The sequence below is a fragment of the Sylvia atricapilla genome, chromosome 2 (assembly GCF_009819655.1).
Source record: "Sylvia atricapilla isolate bSylAtr1 chromosome 2, bSylAtr1.pri, whole genome shotgun sequence".
NCBI lineage: Eukaryota > Metazoa > Chordata > Aves > Passeriformes > Sylviidae > Sylvia > Sylvia atricapilla.
Window position 1 is genome coordinate 47,452,888 of NC_089141.1, and position 24,954 is coordinate 47,477,841.

Below are 24,954 nucleotides of genomic sequence, written 5' to 3' on the forward strand. Positions count from 1 at the left end.
CAAATAATTACATAATTCTTTTACTAATTAACCTTCACAATCCATGTGCTTGTTTTTTTCAGTAAACCTGATATGTCTCGCTTGAGGCTGGCTGCAGGGAATGCTATTGTGAAGTTGGCACAGGAACCTTGTTACCATGAAATCATCACCTTAGAACAATACCAGCTCTGTGCACTAGCCATAAATGTAAGAAAATTTGTTCAGTTGTGGGTTATCAGCAGATGTATGAGTATGTAGCTTTTTGTTCTGTGTGTTATGTATATTTCTGTGAATCTGGTTTTATACAAAATATTCAGCCTTGGCATGAAATTATTTCTCCACTTCATAATCCCGAAAACTCATTTTGGATGGGAATTAGATCTGTAGTACTGGGCTGTCCATTGGGGGAATGCTAAATTAGGATAGTCAAATATTAGAATATTGATAAGCCAAGAAATACAGTATGTATTTAAGTAATACCACCGCTGCATAATAACATTACTAGAAGTTAAAATGAGATGATGTAAAGCATGTTGAACTGTGGTCAAAACAGTGACCTTGGCCTCTCAGTACTTGGGTGGAATGCAGAGGTCTGCAAAAAGTAATTAGCATCCTTCAAATAGTAGAAGAAATAGAGAGATGCTCCTTAGCAGATGCTGGAATTTTCATCCTTAGCTTTTGCCATCTGAGCCCATAGTAAGGAAATAACTCTCAAATTGTAAGTAGAGATGCAGGGACCCTCTCTATTTCTGGCTTGTAGACTTAGCAAATTCTAGAGAAATTGATTTTTGCCCCAAAAGTAAGGTGATCATGAAGGGACTTGTATTGGTGTTATTTGTGTAGCTGCTGGTATTCTGGCTCTGCAGAAGTCAAGGAATCCTGTCCAGAAGATACCTGCAGTTATAAAGATATGCCACTTAGACCTGAATTCCTGTGTCCAGCTAAAGCTTTAAAAGCTGTGACCCATTTTAAATGTCAGAAGACTTTAAATTGGTATTTAATGTTAGAAAATACAAAGTATGGCTCCTGTGTGGATATTTTTTACTTTCATACAGAGTATCTTATTTAGCTTCTAAAGTTGCTTGGAGTTGGTTGCAGTTAGGCTAGAAAAATCATTCCTGTACCAAAGTAAGACAGTCCCTATTAGGCTTTTATGTTGTTTTAACTATGTTTGTGTGGATTTTAAGCTTCTGTGTTCCTATGAAAAAGAGCCCTTACTCAGGTCCCAAATGCTATGAAAAACAACAGAAAATTTAACAAAGCTTTAAACTACTTAAGCAGATGAAATCTAGCAAAACTACAGCAGGAATTCAGTGGTAATAACTGAAAGTCTTTATACCCAAAGCAAAGTCTGATACTTTTCAGCTTTCCTATTTCAAAACTGAATAGAAATGTTAGTCTTGTGTCAAAATTAGTTAGATTTTTACAGTTCAGAACAAAATTAGTCAAGAGAAAAATAAGCACTCGATGTAATGACGAATGAGTTCTGTCTCTGCTCTGGAAAGGATACTCAGGCTGGATAATGTGATGCCAAACTAGCATTGCCAATCTAGTGTTTGCATGTTCTGTTTTCTTGTGAACCCAGTGATCAAAATCTGTTAATTTCTTCAGTTATTTCCTTCCTGTGGCAAATCTTCCTTTATTGCAAATGTTAGCCTTGTAGTTCCTATCTGAATTTTGCTTCATTGTTTTGATACTCTTTTCACTATGTTAAGTTGAAGGCTTGTTGCCGTCGACTGTCTCTCACTTTTATCACTTATTTTCCATCTCTAACAGTCTTAACTCTTAGTGGATATTCTAACAGATGTGTTGTCACCTTTTTGGTGTCTAATGCTTACTTTCCCTGAATTTTCAAAAAGGAATTTTGAGAGATAAGATTCAAATTGGAACATGATAGGGTTCTCAACATTTATAAACCACTTAGTATCATGTTTTACTGTAGCATTATAGCATACTTTGGACAGGAAGGAACCCATTAAGATCATCTCATTAAACTCTCCTGCTGTGGTCGGGGGCATGTTCCACCAGAACAGGTTGCTCAAAGCCTCATCCAACCTGGCCCTGAACATCTCCAATGATGGGATGTCCACAAGTTCTCTGGGCAACTTGTTCCAGTGTCCTGCCACCCTCACTGTAAAAAATCTTTCATATGCCAAATCTAAACCTCACCTTTTCCGTTTAAAACCATTGCTCCAGAGCTGGATTTAGCACTCTGGATGGGTGTCCCATGAGAGAAGAGTAGATGTTGAGAATACTCTCTCTGACCCTGCTGTCCACTCGCCTTCTGATGCAGCCCAGGACATGATTGGCTTTCTGGGCTGCAAGCTCATGTCCAGTTTTTCATCCACAAGTGACCCCAGTCCTTGTCTGCAGGGTTGCTCTCAATCCCTTCATCCCTCAGCCTGGATGGATACAGAGGATCGCCTGGAGCCAGGTGCAGGACCTTTAACTTAGGGCTCTTGAACCTCCTGATGTTGCTCTGGGCCCAGTCCTCAAGCCTGTCAAGGTTCCTCTGGATGGCAGCCCTCTCTTCCCTCCAGTGTATCAACTGCACTGCTTGGCTTGGTGTTATCCGCAGGCTTGCTGAGAGATGTTCTCAACCCTTTGTGTAATTAACAAAGATGAACAGTGCTGGTCCCAGTATCCCCCTTGAGCGCACCAGTTGCTACTGATCTCCATTTGGACATTGTTTTTTTTATTTTTTTACTGCAATCCTTTGGACGTGCCCATCCAGCTTGTTTCTTATCAGTTGAGCAATCCATCTCTGAAACCCGTATTACTCCAATTTAGAGACAACAATGTTGTGTATACCTGGGTCAAAGCTCTTATAGCAATCCATCAATTGCTCATCCCTTACCCATTTGCACATTCACTTGATTGTGAAAGGTTAGACCAGTCAGGCATGATTTGTCCTTTGTAAGGCCATGTTGTGTGTCTGTGTGTGTCTGTAATCCCCTCCCTGTGGATATCCAAATGCTTTGTCATTGCTTCCAGGAGAATCTGTTCATTTGTAGTATCATTTCTGTCGCTATTCCCTCTTCATTTATTGATACTTCTTCGCCTTTCATTACTTTCTAAGTCGTTTCCTAGAATTTAGATTATATGGTCTGTCAGGTCAGGAATTCTGCCTTTCATTTTCACAGCAGCTCCTAATGGATTTTGAATACTTACAAATAACTTCTCTTGATATTTTTGAGACCTTCTCAAATTTCTTTTCTCACTGTCAGTGGAGATGCTCAGATGCAGAATAGCTGTAATGGCTTTAATGAGTTTTTCACTTAAAAGTGACACTGTTTGTTGTTTTTTGGTCTTTTTTTTTTTTTTTTTTTTTTTTTTTAGATTTGGCATGTGCACATATGCATACATACATATTAATACTTAGTGATTAGTATTAGAATTCACTTTTTGGTGGTAGATACTGATTACTCTAAAAGCTTATTTATTTTTAACACTTTCAAGTCTAGCTGCAAATCAATGACATCATGGCCAACTCGAGTTTTGTGTTATTTAATTTGCAGAAAAGATTTTTTTTTAGTCAGCAGGTCAGAAAACAACAGAAACAATCTATCTTTTTAAGCCCTGCAATGGTTGCAAGGTTCTGCTGTGGTTCTGTGCTGGCACTTTTTTGTTTTTATCTGATGCTGCCATTTTGTAATGTGTAATGATTGGAGTGCAGATCCAAATTTGGAGTGCATAATCAAATCTGGTCACTAATTGCAGTATGAAAGTGGCACTGGTAAAGGGGCTTTATGATGATGAAATGCATGTAGTTTTAGTAATTTTAAAATAAGTTACATATGTGTTTGGCCAATCTTATAAGCTTACCAGCAGTTGACTTCTTTGATCTCCGGAACAAATTCTGATGTCAGCAGAGCTTCATATTGAAAGAGAGTAAAAAAGTATTTGAGGATAGTGCATCAGTGTTAAACAAGCTTTAAGATCAGATTTAAGATCTGATAAGCTTTGCTATTGAAAATGCAATTCAATTGTATTTAGAATAAATCTTGTAGATTGCATAAGTTTCATTTGTTAAAAAAAGTCAAGGTATTGTAACTGATGAATCAGAGCTATGTCTGAGTGGTACATGATGTTTTGCAAATATTTTTTTTTAAATGCTTTTAAATGCTGAACTTCTGATGAATTGGCATTAAATTCAGAGATGTAGATGCATGAAATTGGATTAATTATGGAGTTTGTGTATGCTGTTAGAAATAGCATACCTTGGTTAAGTTTTGTCCCCCTTCTTAGTGAACCAGTATAATAGTTGAATTTAAGGTTATTCCCAATATTAAAAGATAAAGAAATTATAGCCACTTCGGTTGGCCACACAATACCATCAGTAACAACCCTTGTCCTCTGAAACAAAGATGTTTCCCTTCTGAAACACCAACTAGGCATCAGTCTCTTCTAAGCTTCCTAAAGGCTTTAGACTTAGGTGATACTGAGGAGGAAAAGAGGGCGCTCTCTTAGCCTCCTGTGGGAGTGGATTTGCTATAAGGAGACGAAAAGATGTTGAGCAGATCTCATGATTCGGGTTTGTAGGCTTGGGTTACTTCAACTCTGGCTACAGCAGGTGTTTCAGGGTTTCAGTCCACAGAGGGGACAGAAGCACAGAAAGGAGTAAATGAGGCTTGATTGAAGAAAGTTTCTTCTCAATTTCACTTTTGGTTGGGGCAGAGGGAAGATTATTTTATCTAATACATGATTGCTTTTGATGCCATTTGCAAATTTAGCAGAGCCAGTGTTTCCAGTGGTTGGGTTTTGGCTCAGCACTTCCAGTTTACTGATAACTGGAAATCCTCTTCATTCCTTTCTGACTTCAAAACTGTGATTTGACTAAAATAGCTTCTTACTCATGTTAACATTTTTTTCTTCATATTTACAGATAAATCTTTCCTCTTGACCTTTTTTTTGGCAGGTTAAATGTGCCAAGCTATTTTGGTGACCTTGTTTACCTTAAGCTTTTCTGTATGCTTTCTTCAAAATCTTTCCTACATGTGTTTCTGTTAAGCTTCCTTGTCTGGTGTTAGTAAATGGTTTGTCACTTATTAAATGGTATATGTAGGTTATTTGCATACAAAAAAAACCGAAATAAGTTTGATGCCTTTTCTGGGAACACATTGCTTAATAACCTGTGGAACTACAATTGCTGCTTTCATATTGTTTTGCTTTGTGTTGTTTGGCAGACTGTTAGACACAGATAATTATCTTCCATTGTCAGTTGTAGTGCATAGGTTTCCACACTGTAATGGAAATGCTTGGTACTTTCTTCAGTGTTTCACCTTATCTGGGAATTCTCTTGAATTTTATTCAGTTTTTAATATTAATGTCTTGATGAAAATGTGTGAAATTGTGGCAGTAAAATCAATGGTGGTGGTTAGTGGTGTCTAAAATGTTTTCATGCAGATCTTTGGCTTTACAATGCAAGTGACCCAACTGCAAACAATTTCAGTGACTCCATGCCTTAGTACTGTGCTAAATTAGGCCTTGGGTCCCGAGTGTGGTATTTTCCTGCACCATTTTTGAACCTTAGCTCTTCTTCTGAGCTTAAATGAAGCTTCAGCTGATTAATTCAATTAAATTGCTCTGAACTGGCATTTAAAAAAAAAAAAAAAATCTTGCAATTCCAGTGTTTCAGTGGCTTTAAGGTCTAATTGATTTCGGTGTATTTACCTGAGCTTCCATGCTTTATTTTACAGTTTATATTGCTTTAAGAAAAGTTTACTGTTATCTTTTTTGGTTTTGCCTTTTTTTTTTTTTTTTAATAGGATGAATGTTACCAAGTGAGACAAATATTTGCTCAGAAACTTCACAAAGGCCTTTCTAGACTACGGCTGCCACTAGAATATATGGCTATTTGTGCACTGTGTGCAAAAGATCCCGTGAAAGAGAGAAGAGCTCATGCTAGGCAGTGCCTTGTGAAGAACATAAATGTCAGAAGGGAATATCTGAAGCAACATGCAGCAGTTAGTGGTAAGAGAATAGATGTCACTTTTTGCTACAAGTGCTGTAGTTCAAATATAAATGTGAGTAGACTGAAAACATTGGTAGTTGTCTGCTTTTATGCACAAGAACCACTGTAAATTCGATTTGGAGGTATCTATTGTAAACTGAAAATTTTCAAAATCTTTTGTCCAGATTTTCTTTGGATTCTGTTTTTTTTTAAACAGGCACTGCTGAGGTCTTTGTATTGTTAAAAACTGTGCAGATGCTTATGCCTAAATATATTGGTCGTGAAGTAATTTTCCAAGGCAATTATGTGTACTGTTTGAACTTAATAATGTTAATAATGTTCTAAGTGAAGTGACAGTGATTAATTTTACTTCAGCAATTACTAATAGGTAACTTTAATACATAAATGCTGCACTAAATAGACTGTCCTTGCACCTAGTGTATTGAGTAGCATCTTGTGCTATTCCTGCAAAGGGCGATATTTGTTGACACTTCAGGATGAGTTTATGCAATTCTTTCTTCTCAGTGCCAGCGGTCTGATCGTGGGAATGCTTTGAAAGTTATTATGGACTCATGTCAGCTATTTTTCTTTTATTAAAGCAGTCCTTTTTACTTAAAGCTACGCACTTAAAATATTACAATGCTGGTCCATGTCACAGGAAAAAGTAAACCTTTATGAAGAGCTGTAGCATTTTTGAATAAGAGGTTTTGAAAGTTTTATTTCTTTGAAAGGTTACTGATGGTTTGACCTTTGTGAAATGAAGGGGATTTTTTCATCCTTTTAGCCTAAACCAAACCTATTTCATGAATCTGATCACAGAGATGCTGTCAGATAACAGACTTCCTTCTGTGTTTATGAATCACTTTATATTACCTGTGTCAGTCTTTCAGTCCCCTTAGACTGATCAGAGAATAAGTCTACAGACAAATCCTTTTGTGTATCATTAATTAGAGTTAAAGAAAAAAGTGGTACTTTTCTCCCACTCATTAACATGTAAAAAAGAAAAAATAAATTGAACAAACACCTCTAAGTCATTTTAAGACTATTCCTCTTGAAAGTTGAAAACTCTTTTTAGTTCTGTAGATGGAAAGTATAAGAATTCTCATATGTTTAAAAGAGATGCTGCAAAGTTGCTATCAAAAATCTGTGGAAGAAATTAAGAGGAAGCTAGGTGTGTGTGATTTTCTTTATCTAGTAGGACCTCAAACTGGACCTGACAAATTCTTTTCTTGCTGAAATAATTGCATGATGCCTTTGATTTGATCTATGCTATAATGCATGGGGAGTCTGAATTAAATATAGATTGCAGGATTTTTTTAGGATTGCAATCTTTTAGGATTAAATCTTCACACCATTCAGATTTACCAGTCTGAGCTTTCAGCAAATAAAATGTCTTGAACTGTTTGTATCATAAAACATCCATATTGCAGCAGTTCAGTCGAAGCTCAGTTCTGGAAATAACACAATATTTAAATGTGTGTCTCCCTCTGCCACTCTCCCTGCTAACCATGCAGTACCTCAGGGTGGTGATGATGGTAGTACCTCCTTGGAAATCTGCATCTCTGATTGTTCCAGCTATTTGTCTGAATCTATAAATGTGTGATTTTTGTGATACATTTTGTCTCAAAAACTTAAAATAGGTGAGGAGGATATATGTTGGATATTTTGGAGGCATTTCAGCTTTTGTTGAAAATAGGGTAAATTTCCTCTTGCCTGAGGAAAACTTTCTAAGGACTGATACCAGACAGTAAAATACCTCTTTCTTGCACACTGGCCTTTTCTAGGCTGGCAGGAATTATTTTCAGTCCTCTTAAATTCTCTAAATGCTATTCAGAGTGGAAGCCACTCACAAAGGGACCTATTTTGATTGTGTATCTGTTACTAGTTTCATCTGGGTAGAAACATGCCTTGCATAGGATTTTTTATGTTCTCATGATGGGCTTTTACTTAAAAGTCAGTAAGCAGAAAAATGACAAGAGTAAAGATAAATTTTTTTTAAACAACTTTTACCTAAAAGCTCATAAAGGACTCTTGTGAAAGGTTTTGGCACATTGTAGTTTTATGTGCTGGTAGGAAAGCCACCCTACCTTTCAGGTAGTGTCTTCTTTCATTAGAGATAAAAAATTCTAATTTATTTTCTTTTCTTTTCCTAGTGTTGGGTTGTTTTTTTTTTTGTTTTTTTTTGTCATGACAGGAGTTAAATATTATACGTATTGATATTTGTTCTCCTGTTTTGTCTGGAATGAGTTCATTTTATTTTCCAGACCCAGCTGGAATTACTGTTATATGAGAAATTGTCCAAGGCAAGAAGTTACTAAAAAACTGAGTTTATGAGATTATGATGAGCATTCTATTGAAGTTGCTAATTAGTACAAATAATAGTGGATTGGTTTGTCTGGGGCATGTCTAAGGCAAGCCAGTTTTGCTAGTGTTCTGAAGTTGTAATTATGTCTGCTGCATCTTTATGTTTTTGTTTAGTAATGTGAACAGCTGCTGGCTAAAATGCAGGACAGTGCTTGAAAAGAAGTAAAGGATGTTTTTAAAGTTAATAGTTCAGTGTCAATTGAAACACTAGAAACTGCTTTGCAAAGCACACTGGATTTCAGTTACATAAATATGGCTTGAAATAGAAAGACATTGGGTGATTTTATATATTATACATATTTTATGTAGACTGTGCATTACCCCTATTTATGTAGATCTCTAAGAAATGGATAGATCAAGACTTGACATATGCATGACAATTATTTTGCTTGTTTTGTAAATTCTACAGTAATGGTGTATTTGGTTTGATGTGCACAATATTTGTCAAGCACATCTCATATGAATACATATACTGGAGGTAAAACTGTCAGTGTTCTAATGTTTTTTTAAACAGTTTTCAAGTATTATTAATGTATATAGTGATTTACAGATGTTTGGACTTACTCATAACTGAATATGGGATAGTTAAGAGTTTACTGAAAGATTTTCCAGGCTTGGTCAAGCACTTACTATCACAAAATGTGACTTTTCAAAAGCTGGCTTTGAAATTTCCTTCTTCCCTTCACATGTACATTCAAGTCATGTCAATACTATGATATTGCATTTGCCACAAGCACTAAAGATCAGATGCTTGTGCCATAACAATATACATGGAATACCAGAATGCCTTCCTTTGACCATCGTCTTGTCTGTTGCAGAGGGTACAGGTTTAGTAACTCTGGCTCCCCTCAGGGATCAGGCTAAAGAAAGCAGTGTGGGTATTTGCTGAAAAATGTTTTGGTGGGGTTTTGTTTTTGTTTTTTTTTTCCCTTTTGATGTACAGCTTGTCCATCTGTTGTCCTTACCCCTTGGGAGATGATCTCTGAGGTGCTGGAGTTCACGCTGCATAGTGTTGGTTGGGTCAGGGAATTTGTTACCTTATGGGAAGTGTATTTTGTGATCATAGGTGTGAGAGGGCCATTGGCAACAACCATCACTTTTTGAATCCCCAAGGGAAATAAGCCTTCACACTGTCATGACAAAGAAAAGACTTTCTTGCAGTCCTGTTTAGGATTCCAAAAGTCTCAGAGAATGCTAGATAATTTTTTTAATGCTTTGAACGTCACAGTAGCGTTGTGCTGCTCTGTTTAGGTGGGACTGAGCCTTTCAAACTCAGTGCACTACTACTTTGTTACAGCTTTCATGTGACCTCCCACTCCTCTTGAAACAGATAATGTGGCAATTTGACTGCAAAATGCCTGCAGAAGGCCTTTGTTTGTCCTCTTGACAGCAAGGCTGTACACTGCAATGTCCAAAGAATAGTAGCAGCTTATGCTGCAGTTGTGCTGGTCTCACATCTTGCAGTCAACATGGATTTGTGATCAATGGGGTTTTTTTGATCCATCCTCACTTCTAATTTTCGAAGTCATTCAGAATACAGGCTTTGACCTGAGGAAAGGATTGGGAGTAGGAGGTGACTGTAGCTGTACCTCAAGGTAGCTAGAAAACAAGGAGCCCTGAGTGAGAGATACTTAATTCTTGCACGCATCAAATGTGCACGTCAGCCATGAAATGGAACATCATAGAGAAATAATAGGCCCATGTGTGTTTATGTATAAATGCATGCTGACCTCAAAATTTGCCTTCTCCTCTTTGGTAGAAGAGCATACTTCTTGGTATGTAGTTTTTTGATGCATCTTTCTTCTGCTTTTCAGAGAAACTGTTGTCACTTCTACCAGAGTATGTTGTTCCTTATACTATCCATCTTCTAGCCCATGATCCAGATTATGTCAAAGTCCAGGACATTGAACAACTCAAGGACATTAAAGAGTAAGACAACTTTTAATAGTGTTATTTCTAACTTTATTTTAAGTGAAATTTGAATTAATTGTGGTTACACAATTAATACCCTGTTACACAGTCCAGTGTGCATAATGATGCCAATTACTTCTGGTAGATATTCTGGTAGAATATTGAGAGAAATAGGATATATGTTTTTTAGTGCTCTGTGATATTTTAGAAAGGAGCCCTTCACTTTCTGCTCACTTTCATTTAATTTCTCCTAAAGAACTGTTTTCTCAGTTAGACTGGTTCAAATTTATGATACTAGTGAAAGCTAAACTAAATTGTGTTCTCCAATGTGCTTTTGAAAGGAATTTCTTCTGTACTTTGATTCATGTGGGATACTGCATTTCTCCTTTAGGTGCCTATGGTTCATACTGGAAATCTTAATGGCTAAAAATGAAAACAACAGTCATGCATTTATCAGAAAAATGGTAGAAAATATCAAACAGACTAAGGATGCTCAAGGACCAGATGATCAAAAAATGAATGAAGTAGGTGATACTTGTTGATTGGAAATTGCATTTAATTCTGGCCCGCTAATGGAAAGGAGTTGCTTTTTGTTTATACACTAACTTCAAAATGTCTTTAAATAGAATTGTATGTATGAAATCATATTTTATGTATTGCAATGATTATATTTATTGTAGTTTAGATGGCAATTATTTTCCTGTGCTTCAGTAATTCTTGCCCATTTGCAAGGGAGTTGTAATAGTTTTCAGTTCCTCTGTTTCTGTCTCAGTAAGATGACTAAACACTAACTTTTATAAACTGTAAAATTTACTGTTTAAGTAATCCACTAAAGTGCTTTTTAGTATTTCATTTCTAGAGTACAAGAGTAAACTTAATAGAGGAAGAAAAATGCATTAGAAATCTCTGCTGAGGATTGTGCAATGATATATCAAACCTTTCTTTGTGGTTTTAGCATCACATCATATCCAGATTTGTCCCTTTCCTGCTTTTCCCACAGAGATGTGTTTTGGGTAGTGGGTGGTGGGATGTGTGCGCTCACTTGATTAACTCTGTCTTAGAAACTATGGCAAGCACTACTCTTAAGTGTAGAAAAGACCATGAAAACCGTCTGTGTTCAACTGTTGGACTTAAAATGCTTTTGCTTTTACCATCTGTATTTCAGTATCCTTTTGTGGTTTTGTGGTCCAAAATATGCTTTTGTGGTCCTGTGCACAAAAGATACCCTGTCGTTTGTCAGGATTTTCAATGAACTTCTGAAGTGTTATTTGTTTTTTAAATTTTATTATTTACAGAAACTATATACAGTCTGTGATGTAGCAATGAATATCATTATGTCAAAGAGTACAACATATAGCTTGGAATCCCCTAAAGACCCTGTACTTCCAGCCAGATATTTTACTCAACCAGACAAGGTATACTTTGGCATTTAATTTTTCTTGATATAAGTCTGTTTAAATATGTGCTAGCTGTAATTCAGGGTTGTTTTTCTTAAATATTTCTTGTAACTTCACACTTCTCACTCTTATATTGTAGTTGAAAATGTATTTATATATTTTCATAAATATTATATATATATATATATATGTGCACACATAAATTTCTCTTCCTCTCTACTCCCATATTACTGTTCAAATTTAAAAATTCAAAAGCATAAATGATGTAAATGAAATCTTTCAGTGCAATCTTCAGAATGTATCTATATCTATCTCTTGTTCACTGATTATTGTTGTAATTGCCCCTACCCTCTTTTTTTTTTTTTTACAGAATTTCAGTAACACCAAAAATTATCTTCCTCCGGAAATGAAGTCTTTTTTCACCCCTGGAAAGGTAGATATGCTCTGGAGGGTTGGGGTTTGGTGCTGTGTTTGGGTTCTGGTTTGTCTTTGTTTTTGGAGTGATGGTTTTGTTTGTTCTTGGGTGGGGGGGTGTTGTGTTTCATTTTGTTTTTTAAAGAAAACTAGGATGTAGTTAATGAAACACTATATTTAAGAGAACAGATTGTTTCTGTTCTGTTGTATAGAGAAAGAGATGGGTAAAGGGAAAGCTGCTGCTGTCTATGCTGGGTGGTGGCAACAACAGGCAAAGCCTGTTGTCTCTAAAATGAGAGAGTCTGAAAACACCCCCAATACAATGCATAATATTTGTCAAGTTTACAGAATGATTAACCTTTTTAGAGTACAGAAGACTGCAATGTTGCATACTTAGTGGCAGCTATGGAAAACTCTAACAGAAATGATTTTTAAAATAATTCAGTAATTAAACTTTGTATCAAATCTTTTTATCAAATAACAGTATTTGGCAAAGCTGAATACCATTTTACGGTACCTTACAAAACAACTGACTGTTCTACAGTGTTGTTAATTTATTCTTTTAGGATATGCATTCTATTGAATGGCGATGTTCTTTCTCACTAGAACTAAACCCAGGTGCTCTTTAGGATAAAATCAAAATCTGGTAAAGGAAGTGACATAACATAATTTTCATCTGGATTAATGCATCCTGTTCTAGATGACAAAGAACATTAATTTGTTACCTTGTGAAAGAAAGAAATTGCAGCAGCTTCATTACCTTTAACTTTACTAAGGAAGCATTAGCTGTCAGGTAGTAACTTAATAAGGAAGGTACACAAGCTCTTTGAGAAATTAAAAGTTAACATTTATGTATTGGAATAGATCATCATTAAAATTCTTTTGAATCCTAAGTTAATTTTTATATTATTTTAAATTTCTAGTGCTGGGTGGTACTCTAGCTCTTCTTGTGTTGTTTTGAAACTTTGTAACAAACAGGAGAGGTGTATTTGACCACCAGAATTTTCCCTTTCTTCATTATCACAAGAGGAACAGGAAATGAAAGTTGGTCTGGGGAGTCTTATTTTTGCAAGTGGAAGACTGGCTTGGATGGATGTTAGTGGATTGGATGTAAAGCTGGAACACTGAGGGCAGGAAGTCTTAGAGTGCGGATTCTGTGCAAGGGAGGAGCTGTTTGTGCCCTCTTGGTCCCTCCTTAGCAGGAAGTCCAGCTCAGTGTGAATTTGAAAATCTCTTTGCTTTTGAGCTCTTTCAGCATACACTGATTAACATTCAGTTCTAAACAAATAGATGTAAATTGTTAAGCTGGATTTAGTTCTCCAAGGTTTATTTTTGGAAAGCATATGCTATTTTTTTTTGTGCTCAGTGCAGAATGAATCTTTGTAAGTATAAAATTCCCTCTGGCTATAAAAGTATAAGCAGAACCATATTCCATGGTCTGTAGCTCTGAGAAAGAAACACCCCAGGCAGATATGATATGCATGTTGGATTTTTTGTAGCTGTCACAAACTGCAGACATAGCTATAATCTAATATTGAAGGAGATGGATAATGAGAAATGCAGGCAATGGTCTTCAGTTCAACATTTTTGTACATGGATGTTTGGCATTCTCTTTAGGAGTAATTGAACACTTTCAACTCTCTCAGAAGTTAGTATGAGCTGGAGGCGTTCAGCAGGTCTTAAAGATAATCCAGTTAAATTAATAACCTGAAGCTCACCAGTGTCTGGAAATTGTGACACTTATTAAAAGCCTAACATTTTTAAATCTGTGCAAGAAGTATCAGAATCTTCTCCACAGTATTTGGCTTTTCGGATTCTCATTTATTCCCAGTTGAAACCAATGTGGTTGCCAGTTTAATGTCTCCTTTGCTGAAAGGACTGTCCTGCTGCTATTTCTGCTTTGCTGGGCCAGGTGCTTATCTGATGCAGGTGGGGGAGCTGGTTCAGGTAGATAAATCAGCAGAAAGCAAATGGCACACAAAGTGACACAGTGCCTGACTGCACGGCTCGGTGAGCACACAGCACTACCAATGAAAAGAGGACAGAATCTAAGGCTAGAGAGAAGAATACCAGCTTTGGTGGCAGCTAGTTATTTGATTGCAGCTCCCTCAGCTTCCTTCTGGTGCCTGTTGTAGCCTTCATATGAAAATGTTTATCACTTTGTGTTAAAATTAACATAATGATTGCAGAAAGTGAAATCTGTGAATATTTTAAGCATAGTACATGTTAACAATATCTGAACGTGTAGCTTAAAATAAAGGAAATATATTTTTGGTTTCAGCCCAAAGCAGCCAATGTTCTTGGAGCAGTTAATAAGCCTCTTTCGTCAGCAGGCAAGCAGTCTCAATCCAAATCTTCACGAATGGAAACTGTAAGCAATGCCAGCAGCAGTTCAAATCCAAGCTCTCCAGGAAGGATCAAAGGGAGGTTGGTAGACAACAAAGGATCTTAGATATTTCAAATATTTGTAATGGAAACTTAGAATACTTCTATAATGTTTTCTAAGTAAAACACAGAATTCTTTTATCTTACACTGAAATAGAATTACAGTACCACATTGGTATAATTGAAACCATGAATTTCACTAACTCCATAAATAAATTTTCTTTAAAAAAAGAAAAAAAACTCAAAACAAACAAACAAAACCCCAGAATCAAATTACATCCAGAATTGGCTGACAGAAGAAAGGAAAGCCTCATATGTTGTAATTTTTTTGAGGGCAGAGTTGGGGTCTTTTGGGATTATAGGTAGATAGATATATCACGCACACACACACACACACACACACACACACACACCCCCCCAATATAAATGTACCTGTGTGTGTGTGTATGCACACAGCTGCAGTCCCTGGGAACCTGGCTGTAATGCTACAAACATCCCACTCAGGGAGAACTTTCTCCTTGACTCCTGTACTTTGCTGGACTTAGCGGACAAATATTTTTTTGATTTTTAGACTAGTTTTGTGATGAAGAGGTAAGTGTACCGTAATGCTACATAAGTCAACTTCTACTTATCTATCTTTAAAAGTATAGCTTATTTTGTGTCAGTTTTGTAGGTTATTCATCAGTTACTGTATCTTACGTTCATTTGTTTTTTAACTAAAAGTCACACTGTCATTTGTTTTGGTTTTTTTTTTTTTCACTGACAATGAGAGATTTTATAGTCTCCACTATTTGTATTCTTTCTACTGTTTCACATTCTTTCAGTGTGAAAGGAAATATTCATTAGGAAATGTTATGTTTGAATTTAAAACTTCTTATTTGGTACTTCAGTCACTATTAAATATATAATATTAATTTTAAATGTAGTGCAGTGTTTTACAAGAAATATTTCTCCACTAGAAAGTCAGCAGAAAGGCTTATTTCTTACTAGTCTTGCAGGTTCACATGCTGCACTGTATTACTGACTAATGACAGGTGGACTCCAGATTCTTCTCTGTATCCGGCAAAAGAAATCTGAGATCAAATTTGAAAAAATGCTGTACTCACAGCCTAACGTGTTCGGTCATCTTCATGATCTCTCTAGATCACTTAAGTTAAAGGGATTAGTGTTTTGGGTAGAGATACCAAAGACAAAGAGAAGAGACAGGAATGATTCAGGATGCACAGTATTTCCAGTTCAGTCTGTCTGAATGTGTACAGGCAGATTCACATCTTTTGATACGATGTATAAAACCTAAGCTTCCCATTACATCCCAGTTAATACAGATTGTACACCTGTAGAAGTGAGAACCTCTTTGACTCGAGATGCAGTGCCCAGGCCAGGGAGTTGAGTTTGTGTGTTTGAATACCACTTTTCATTTTGACACATACTATATTTCTTTTCATTCAAAAATGTGCTCTGGTATTTTAAAATGTTGCTTCTGCAGATGGAATGAAATGACTTGTGTATTGGCATTTGGGCATTACCTTTTATTTGTGGTTCTCAGTGTTTTACCTATGCATGAAGCATTGTTGTCCACATTTACGTTTGTAGAAACAAAATAAAAATGAAATTGCTTCTGCAAAAAGCAACAAAAAGCAGAGGGAAATTTGAATTGCTGTTTTATTGCCTAAACCTGAGCATAGGAAGGTGTGCCTGCTTTGGCTGGTCTTTGGAGATCTTTGATCGCTATAGGAACATGTAGGCAATTGAATGCAAACACAGATCTCTTGTAACTCACACTCTTCTGTTTTAAAAGGCTGCTTATCTTTCCCAGTGAAAAAAGAAAATTGAACGATTGAACGTAGTTTATAATCCAAACGTTTGTCTTGAGACTTAGATGATGTGGCTTGTTACACTTGGTGTCTATAGAACCCACAGTGAGAGGTTCCTTCTGCCAAATCGTTATTAGTTTATTACTAGATTTTTTTGAAGATTGTTGTCCTTAGTATTTTTTAATGATTGCCCAACATATTATAATAATGACGGAAATAAATATTTTTTCATTCTAGACTTGACAGTACTGAAATGGACCACAGTGAAAATGAAGAATTCACACTGGCTTCACCTTTACCAGGAAAGAAAACTGACAAAAGGGACGACTCTGATCTTGTAAGGGTGAGCTGTTAAAAATTAATGCGATGATTTTTGAGATAATTAAAAAAAATATGATGAAATGTGAAACTGAGATGGTATTTTAAACTACTGGACAATGTGTTTAGATTTGGATATGAAAATACAATTTTAAAAAAGGTTCTGTTTCTCATAGAGCTATATAGGTTGCAAAAGACCTCTAAAGGTCATCAAGTCCAGACATTAACTCAGAAGAGTGAGGTCTACCATGAAATCATGTCCCTGAGGTTACTGAGGCTTTGGTAGTTTCCTTACTAATTCTTACCAATGGATTTATGTATATGTGTAGTCCAGTAATAAGAAAGGTTCCTATTGAGGATGTAAAACATTATTTGGACTCTCACTCAGATGTAGTGCTTTAATATATAAAAGAAGTTGTAAGCAGGCTAAATATTATCTTAAGCAGTATTTATACCTGTATCAGAATAGAGAAAAATAAACCACCAAAGAAAATATAATTGTATTGTAATTCTAAAAGCAGGTCAAATAAAATAATAAGAATTTCCCACACCACTAATAAGTTTCACTTGTTTGTGCTTTAATAGCAGTTCACAGTCTGTACATTTTGTAGTACTTTTGGGATATGCATGAGAAGGTAATAAGATCACATTTGCTAGAATTGGATTTTCTGGGCTGCATTAAAGATGTCCTGTATCTGACATCACTGCTGCTTTATTTCTTTTTACTGTCTCTGATGTTTCTCTTTTCTCTCATTATGTCATTCTGGTGCATTTTTCTAGGTTGCTTGTGACATAAGCTACTCATTAGTAAAAATTCCTGAACTTTTTTGCTTGTCTTGGAGTATAAATAACTGTCTTACACTGTGGGAAAAGCAGGCCAGTTTATAACTAAATAAGAAAAATCTGGAATCTCTTGTCCAAAAAATAAAAAAAAAAAAAAAAAACCCACCAAAGCAAACAACACTTCTATAAACCTTAAAGCCTTAGAGTCCAGAGAGCTCCTGGCATGCAATTCATGTTCAGAAGCATTAGCTTGAACTGATAACTACTGAGAAAGCTCAGTGATAAAGCAAATACAGGTCAGTGTCTTGAGTACTTTTGAGAGCATCATTCTACTTCCAATCTGTAAGTGAGTTGCTCAAGGTCATGGATTCAGAACTCATTTTTGGTTTCTTGGAGATGGGGAGCAGACTACAGCAAGCATTAACTGAGAAGCAGGATTTTGTTGATATGTTAGAGGGAAGGGCTGCCATCCAGAGGAACCTTGACAGGCTTGAGGACTGGGCCCAGAGGAACATCAGGAGGTTCAAGAGCTCCAAGTGCAAGGTCCTGCACCTGGCTCCAGGCAATCCTCAGTATCCATCCAGGCTGAGGGATGAAAGGATTGAGAGCAACCCTGCAGACAAGGCCTGGGGTCACTTGTATGTGAGAAATGGGACATGAGCCTGCCACATATGCTCGCAGCCCAGAAAGCCAACCGTGTCCTGGGCTGTTCAAAAGGGGAGTGGCCAGGGAAGGGATTCTTGGTGTCTCCTCTGCTCTCTTGGGACGCTCATCTGAGTGCTGTGTCCAGCTCTAGGTCCCCATTAGAAGACAGACATGGAGCTGTTAGAGCAGATCCGGAGAGAGGCCATGAGAATGATCAGAGGGCTGAACACCTCTGCTAAGAGGAAAGGCTGGGAGAGTGGGATTGTTCAGCTTGCAGCGGAGAAGACTCCGGAAAGACCTTATTGCAACCTTCCAATATGGCAGGGTCATATAAGAAAGCTGAAGCCACAAGTTGGCAATTCCCATCTTCTTTGTCTTTATATTTTCCTGTTAATAGAAATGCATTTATGGGTGTTCTGTGTTGGACACAGCAGAGGATACAAATGAGGAAGGCCTTACACACTTTAGGGTTTTAACTACCCACCTTTCAAATAATCTTTCCCCCTTGTCTGGTATTGTAATATATTTTTGTAAGTGTTTTTGAAATGGCTGTGGTAAACAACCTGTGTAATTGTGTAATTTGAAGACTCAGTTTTGTTGGAGGAAGCTTCTACATGGGACTGTTAATTATGGCAGTTTAATTTTTTAATTTAATGGTGCAATCTTGCCTCTTCAGTCAGAGATGGAGAAGCCTAGAGGAAGGAAGAAAGGTGCTATCACAGATTCAGAAGAGAAGCTAAGCATAGATGACCTGAATAAACTGGGTCAAGAGCAGAAGCTTAGAGGTAGTCAACGGGGAAGGAAGAGACCTGCAGTTGTATCAGAAGCTGATGAAACACAATGGCAAGAGGAAAAAAGGCTAAAAGAAGATGTGATAGAAAGTGAGGATGAACAGAACAGTCCACCAAAGAAAGGGAGAAGAGGACGCCCTACCAGAACAAATAATGGGGCAACACCAAAGGAAGAACCAGTGGCAAAGTCATCAAAAAGGAGCAAAAAAAAACCACCACCAGCAGCTGCAGTGGAAGAAGAGGAGGAGGAGGAGGAAAGGCAAACGGAAAACATTGAACAAAAACCAAAAGGCAGGCAAAATAGGACATCAAAAAGAACACAGCAGAGGTAAGTCCATCTTCTTGTAAGCTGTGTATTTTTTATCTTTGGACATTAGTTATAAGTTCATGCTTTGCAATTTGGGTCTTCCTCAAAACAGAGCAGAACCATCTGAAACTAGTACAGTTGAATCAGCACAGTCTACGCCACAGAAAAGACGAGGAAGGTCATCACAAACACCACCAGCACAGCAAAAAAAAGTGTAAGTGTTCTAAATCTATGTTTAGTGAAAATTAAATAATACCTCTGTGCCCCCAAGCAAACCTTTACTGAAAATATTTTAGAATGCTGTAGTTGACAGTTAAGAAAATAAATTGCTATTTTTATTTCTAAAATGTTTTCCTTAGCTGCTTCTCCTAGGGCATCTCACAACAGAGCAGGAGGCTGTAAGTAATTTTAATGTGCTCAGGTAACATGTACGTAGTTGCTTTTCTAGGAGAAAAGTGAATAAAGCATACTGAGGCCTTGAAGACAGGGCTTTATTAGGACTTAAAGGAGAGGAAAATGGTCCTGTTTGTTTCAGATAGCAAGGAAGAATCAAATTGTTACTGTGGTGAAACATAATTGTGGAGAATTAAGTTTATGCAGATTCTCCTTAAATTAATATTCACTTTCTAATTTGTGGCCTTCCTTCTATCCACTTGAATTATTTTCATGTGGATAAAGTACGTTGTGATCAGTGAAGGATCGTAGCTTCTGAAAATTCCGAGGTGCTTTAAGTTCCCAAATGAAGGTAAACTCTGTCATTGGCTAGCTTCCTTTTCTTGTGCCTGCTGTAAGGAAAATACAGGTATCTGTACCTTTTCTGTACATGTAGAGATAATATATGTAAGCAGACATAAAGAAGGGGTTATTTGCCCACTTGTATCAAACTGCAGCTCAAGAAGAATATTTAGTTTTCCAGAACCTGATATAAATTCCTTGGGGCACTAGTTGGGGACATCTAGTGTCCGACACGGTTGTATATCTGCTGTCTTTCTGGCTTCTGGGCTCAGTTAGCATCACATTGCTCTTGCTCTGGCAGTGTAGTGTACTGACTTGCCTTATACCGGGGATCTTCCCCGCAGGAGAACCTTGCCTGAACAAGCGTGTTCTCATTTCAAATTCTGAGCTCACTCCGGATCACGTGATCTGGCGTTCTGAACACACAACATCCTGACCTTTCCATTTCCCTGCCTCAGGTCAGACCTCTGCTTCTTCTTTACTTTGTAACCAGAAACACAGGACCCAACACTGGTTGGTTACTCCAGAAGTCACTGCTACATGTGCAGTAGAACAAGAGCTGGAAACTGCTGCTGCCATGCAGGGAAGACAAACCAACAAGTTATTGTTGGGTGATGTGCTATGTGGTGTTTGTCGAAGATGCCCTTTACTATATATTTAAATAACTTCTCTCAGTGAAGTTGTCATGTTTCTTGACTCTTTTTAAGCTAGCAGTTAACTATATCACTACACACAATCAGTAAAGAGCGTAGCTCTTGTTCATTTGTATATATGTTGTTCCTGTCAGGAGGAGCCCATGTAAGTTGTTTCAGGGTTCAAAGTTGTTGGGTTAGACTTCATTTAAAAACAAAAACAAGTGGGTTGTGTTTGTTTGTTTTGTCAAACCACCCACATTTTGACTATTTTTTTTCCAAATCTGCAGGAAAAAGGTGAGGCAGTAGCGATTTCTCAGTCTTCAAAGTGCATTGTAATCAAGCCTTTCTCTCTCATCTACTGTGTTTTAACTGAAGGAAGTTGATAGGCTGAGCCAGCATTGTGGTGCTGCAAGATAAATATATTTATACCAAATGCTTAAAGCTTTCTGGGCTCCTTGGAAATGGATTTGGCATAAGAATTTGGGATTTTGCCTATGAGGTGATAATGTATCCTGTGGGTTGTAGTGTATAACCTATTTCTGATAGCAAATTGGGTTACCAGTTAGCACATATGAGCAGGCTTATTTTTGTGGTATGTGAAAGGAAGACCCTAGCTTGTGAATAATTCTTCAGCTTCCTTTTCAATTCCGTTGCTTCTGTCAGTCTTGGAAGTCTTGAGTTGGGCTAATTTGTCTTAAGGGATGGCATGGTGGTTGGTTTGGAAATACTGTAATTGCTATGCAGTTGAGAAATTTTATTTTGTCTGAATTTTAGTGGCTCTCAGGATTGAAAATTCCTACCACTTTCATGATGTGATGGCATCAGAGTACGATTGTTTTGGCTCTGTGCCCCCAATGGCGATTGAAGTCTGTCTGTTGTGTGCCCAGAACTGAGTTTCCAGTTTCATTTCGACCAAAACATCACCAGCTTTGGGTGCACAAGACCGCACCTGCAGTAAATGGGATGATTCAGTGATTTAATTCTGAATTGTGCTACTGTAAAGTGGCTGCAGCTGTGGATACATCTGTAGTTGGCTTTTTTTTTAAAGGCAAGGGCTATTGGCTAATTCTCATTTTAAGCAAATGGGTGCTTTTTGCTTGTGACACAAATCCCATAACCAACACAGACAGTTTAAGATATTGTTGACTGATTGTTCTTGATTATCATGATTAAGGTATTGTTATACTGGTTATCCCTAAGATAGCTTGGGAAGATTTGCTTTTAGGTTCATTATAGAGTTAATTTCATGAGTAGCAATATGGGTTCTTCTAGGTATGAAAAATCATAGATGCAGTTATTCAAATTTGTTGCGTAAAGGGTCGTGGAAAAGTAGAGTACATCTGTTCATGGAATTGAATGGAGAGAAAATCAACAAACAGTATTCAGTCTCTGGCTGTTTGGCTTTTCCTGTTCACTGGTTAGTGTTGTGTCAACCTATTTTGACCTGTATTGTGGCACTGAAGAGGCAAAATTGTTCAACTTTGTGCTCATGGCCCTCTGTGATAGAACAATTTTGTTTTCAAATGGTGTTGTCCAGCGTCCTAGTTACACTTCAGTTTTGTGCATGGATGAACTAGACAGGTGTAAAAGACAGCAGCATTATATAACATGAAATGGTAAGGCTGCTGTTTTTGTGAACTGGAATGTTTGCTCATACAGCTTATACGTATTGCAGATGTACATGTGCTGTGAAGGTGATCTTTATTTTTCTTCTCATTGTAGCCGTGCGGGACGTTCCAAACAAGCAGCCAGTAAAGAGAACGAATCCAGTGAAGAGATGGATGTGTTTCAGAGTGGTTCACCTGTCAGTGATGACATTGCCCAGGAAGAAGTAATGGAAGAAGAGGAAGTTTCCACAATCAATGTAAGAGAAATGCCTAAGCTTTTCTTTGTGAGTCTTTGTGGTGTGCTCTGTGTATTGATGATCAGAGAATGACCTCTGTTCTTAGAATGACTTCTCCTCGGTTTTAGAACATAAACTTCTTCCTTTAAAATGAATGGGGTGGTTGTCAGCTGCCACTATTCTGTAGTGGGGCTGCCCTGTAGTTTCCTAGAGAAGCTGCATTTCTTAGAAAACACCACTTTTTGTCAGGTATCTTGGAGTTTCTGTCCTATGTAGCCTTTCTAGTATGCCAGAATTGTGTAGCATCTAACAGGAATTATTTTCCAGGTAACTCCTGCCCATTCTTCTCATCTAGATTATAATAGTGAATAGACAGATACACAAAATCAATAATACTGGAAAATAAGCATGGAGTCTTGGAACAGAATCCTAAACTGATCTCTTCCTCTTACCTGTATATGTTAAAATGAGTTCACTTCTATATTTATTTCATTCAAATACATTGGCAATGTTAGTAGTCATACTAAAACTGAGAATGCTTTCGCACTTTTGGATACACTTGATGGTTGGAGCATCTGAATGTATGAAAACTCTGAGAAAGGAAACTGCCTTGTTGTGAATTCCATGAAGGATGCAGGCTTGGTGACATCAAATATAGTTAGGTCTGGGTCATTGACTGAGACTTGTCCTTGTGACAAAATGAGGAATGAATGCCACTGTTTATGGATACTCAAACACTATTGAGTGCACCTGAGCATTTTTTTCCATTATAAAAGGTATTTTTTTCTTGAAGTTTTTGAAACTTTTCTGTAAAAACATTTAAAATATCTTTTCTCTAAATAGGTCCGTCGCAGAACTTCCAAAAGGGAAAGACGATGAGTGAGCATGTAGTTACCAGCCTTCCAGGTGAAAGCTTTGAAGAATGCTTTTAATTTAAAGCTTGAGACTGAATGAAGCTGTTAGTGCACAAATGGGGTTGCTGAAGAAAAGACAAAACCTATTTTACTGCCCCTGCATTTGCAGTCCCTAGGTCACAAGCTTTAGCCACACACATGTTGATATCATTAACTGTGGATTTTTGTGAAGTGTAATGTGCGCTGGCTTTGTAGACATATGAACTAAAGAAGAAAACTGTAAATAGTTCTTTTTTTAATGTTTCTGACTTATAAAGTGCTTGTATAGCTTTTATCTGCGGCTTTAAACTGACAGTACCCCACTGTTTATTGGATCGATTGATTTAAAAAAAAGAACAGTTTGTTGAAAATTGATCTCAAGCAATATCTGTCAGTGTTCGTATTTGTACTCTTGTTGACATTTAACTGTGAAAAACAAGTCAGTTGAACAAATAGTGCCACATTCTTTTGCCACTATTTGTCAAGGAGAAGAAGAGGAAGAAAAAAAGTCTGTTTCCTTCATAAATATACCCTAGTGTTTACCTTCAGGCACCTACCTATCATCAGAGGTGCTGAATTATTTTCTTTTACAGTTGAACAATATTGGATAGAATAATACAAGAGATGCAAATTTGGAAAGAAGTTTTGTTTTACACCTCAGTATTGATGCCAGACTTTTCTGGACTTGTAGTGGCATTGAAAATTCAAAAAGGATTTAAAATATTTTAATTTTAAAAGTGTGTTATTAAATAATGTACTGAATACCCTACCCATTTTATCTTCCCCTATCAGTTTTTATTAATCTACTGTATCAATAAAATTCTGTAACTGAGTTTCTAATAGTCTAGTATGTTAATGTGTATAGATATTTCCTTCTGAACATGATGTTCACAAAGAGCAAATTATTACTACATTATAATATGAAATCTGATATATAAACATTAGTGAAAATACAGTTCTTATTACAATGTAAAGTTAATCACAAAGAGAAATTTTATTGATGCAGTGTGTCTTTATAAAGCTGTTCTTGAGAGCCAAGTGTTTTGTATTTTATAGTGAAGTTGCATGTTTATGAAAAATGTGCTGAAAATGGGATGTAATGTTTTTTTTGAAACTCGTATCTAGCAGTAGTATATGGTAGGTTGCCTCATGAGAGATCCTTTTATTGAGAGTTTATTGTACCTTTCTGTTTTGTTTTTGTTTTTTGAGCCAAATTTTTTTGGTATGAAGAGCTAAGTTTTTGTTGAATAACCAGCTGTCAGTTATTACAGTCAAGGTATTCAAGATTTGAATGAAGCTCCATTTTTATTTTGTGCTACAATAGAGAGAGGATGGTTTGTGTTGGGTTTCTTGGTTTTTTTGTTTGTTTGGGGTTTTTTTTAGTTATAATCTGAAAAAAAAAAAAAAAACAAACCACAACACAAAAGAAGCAAAATACATAAAGCAGTATCCTGTATGCAGTTTAACAGTTTACAAACTGTCTTTGAACCAAAATATGTAAGTTACTATACTCTGCTTAGCCAAGCACACATCATAATTTCAGGTGCTGTTCTCCCTCTGGCTCCCTACAACACATGAAAAATCGATTTCTAACCTAAGAAAATTTTATTTCATTGAATAATGGAGGATTTTTACATGATCCATCAATACATAAGTTACTGTCACAAGGTTGCCTGTAAAGATTATGGGAAAGGATAATACTAAACCACAGTTTTTCTGATTTCCAACCTGTAAAATCACTAATAAAGCAAGCAACCCTTAGAATTTTTTCATTATTAATTTTTTTG

The 24,954-nt window shown here is 36.8% G+C and overlaps 1 protein-coding gene across 3 annotated transcripts in view; it reads left to right on the forward strand.

Moving 5' to 3' along the window:
- The window catches only part of PDS5B (PDS5 cohesin associated factor B), a 99,091-nt gene extending 74,525 nt beyond the window's left edge, over positions 1-24,566 (forward strand). The window contains exons 24-35 of one of the 3 annotated variants that reach the window (XM_066313159.1): positions 63-186; positions 5,748-5,952; positions 10,111-10,225; positions 10,599-10,731; positions 11,503-11,622; positions 11,975-12,037; positions 14,300-14,445; positions 16,455-16,560; positions 18,640-19,082; positions 19,174-19,275; positions 22,154-22,295; positions 23,118-24,566. In XM_066313159.1, the coding sequence (XP_066169256.1) occupies positions 63-186; positions 5,748-5,952; positions 10,111-10,225; positions 10,599-10,731; positions 11,503-11,622; positions 11,975-12,037; positions 14,300-14,445; positions 16,455-16,560; positions 18,640-19,082; positions 19,174-19,275; positions 22,154-22,295; positions 23,118-23,153 (1,735 nt within the window). In that variant the 3' untranslated portion in view covers positions 23,154-24,566. The remainder of the gene's footprint in view (positions 1-62; positions 187-5,747; positions 5,953-10,110; positions 10,226-10,598; positions 10,732-11,502; positions 11,623-11,974; positions 12,038-14,299; positions 14,446-16,454; positions 16,561-18,639; positions 19,083-19,173; positions 19,276-22,153; positions 22,296-23,117) is intronic. The other 2 variants (XM_066313160.1, XM_066313161.1) reach the window with 2 other exon arrangements.
- Positions 24,567-24,954: the final 388 nt, after the last annotated feature.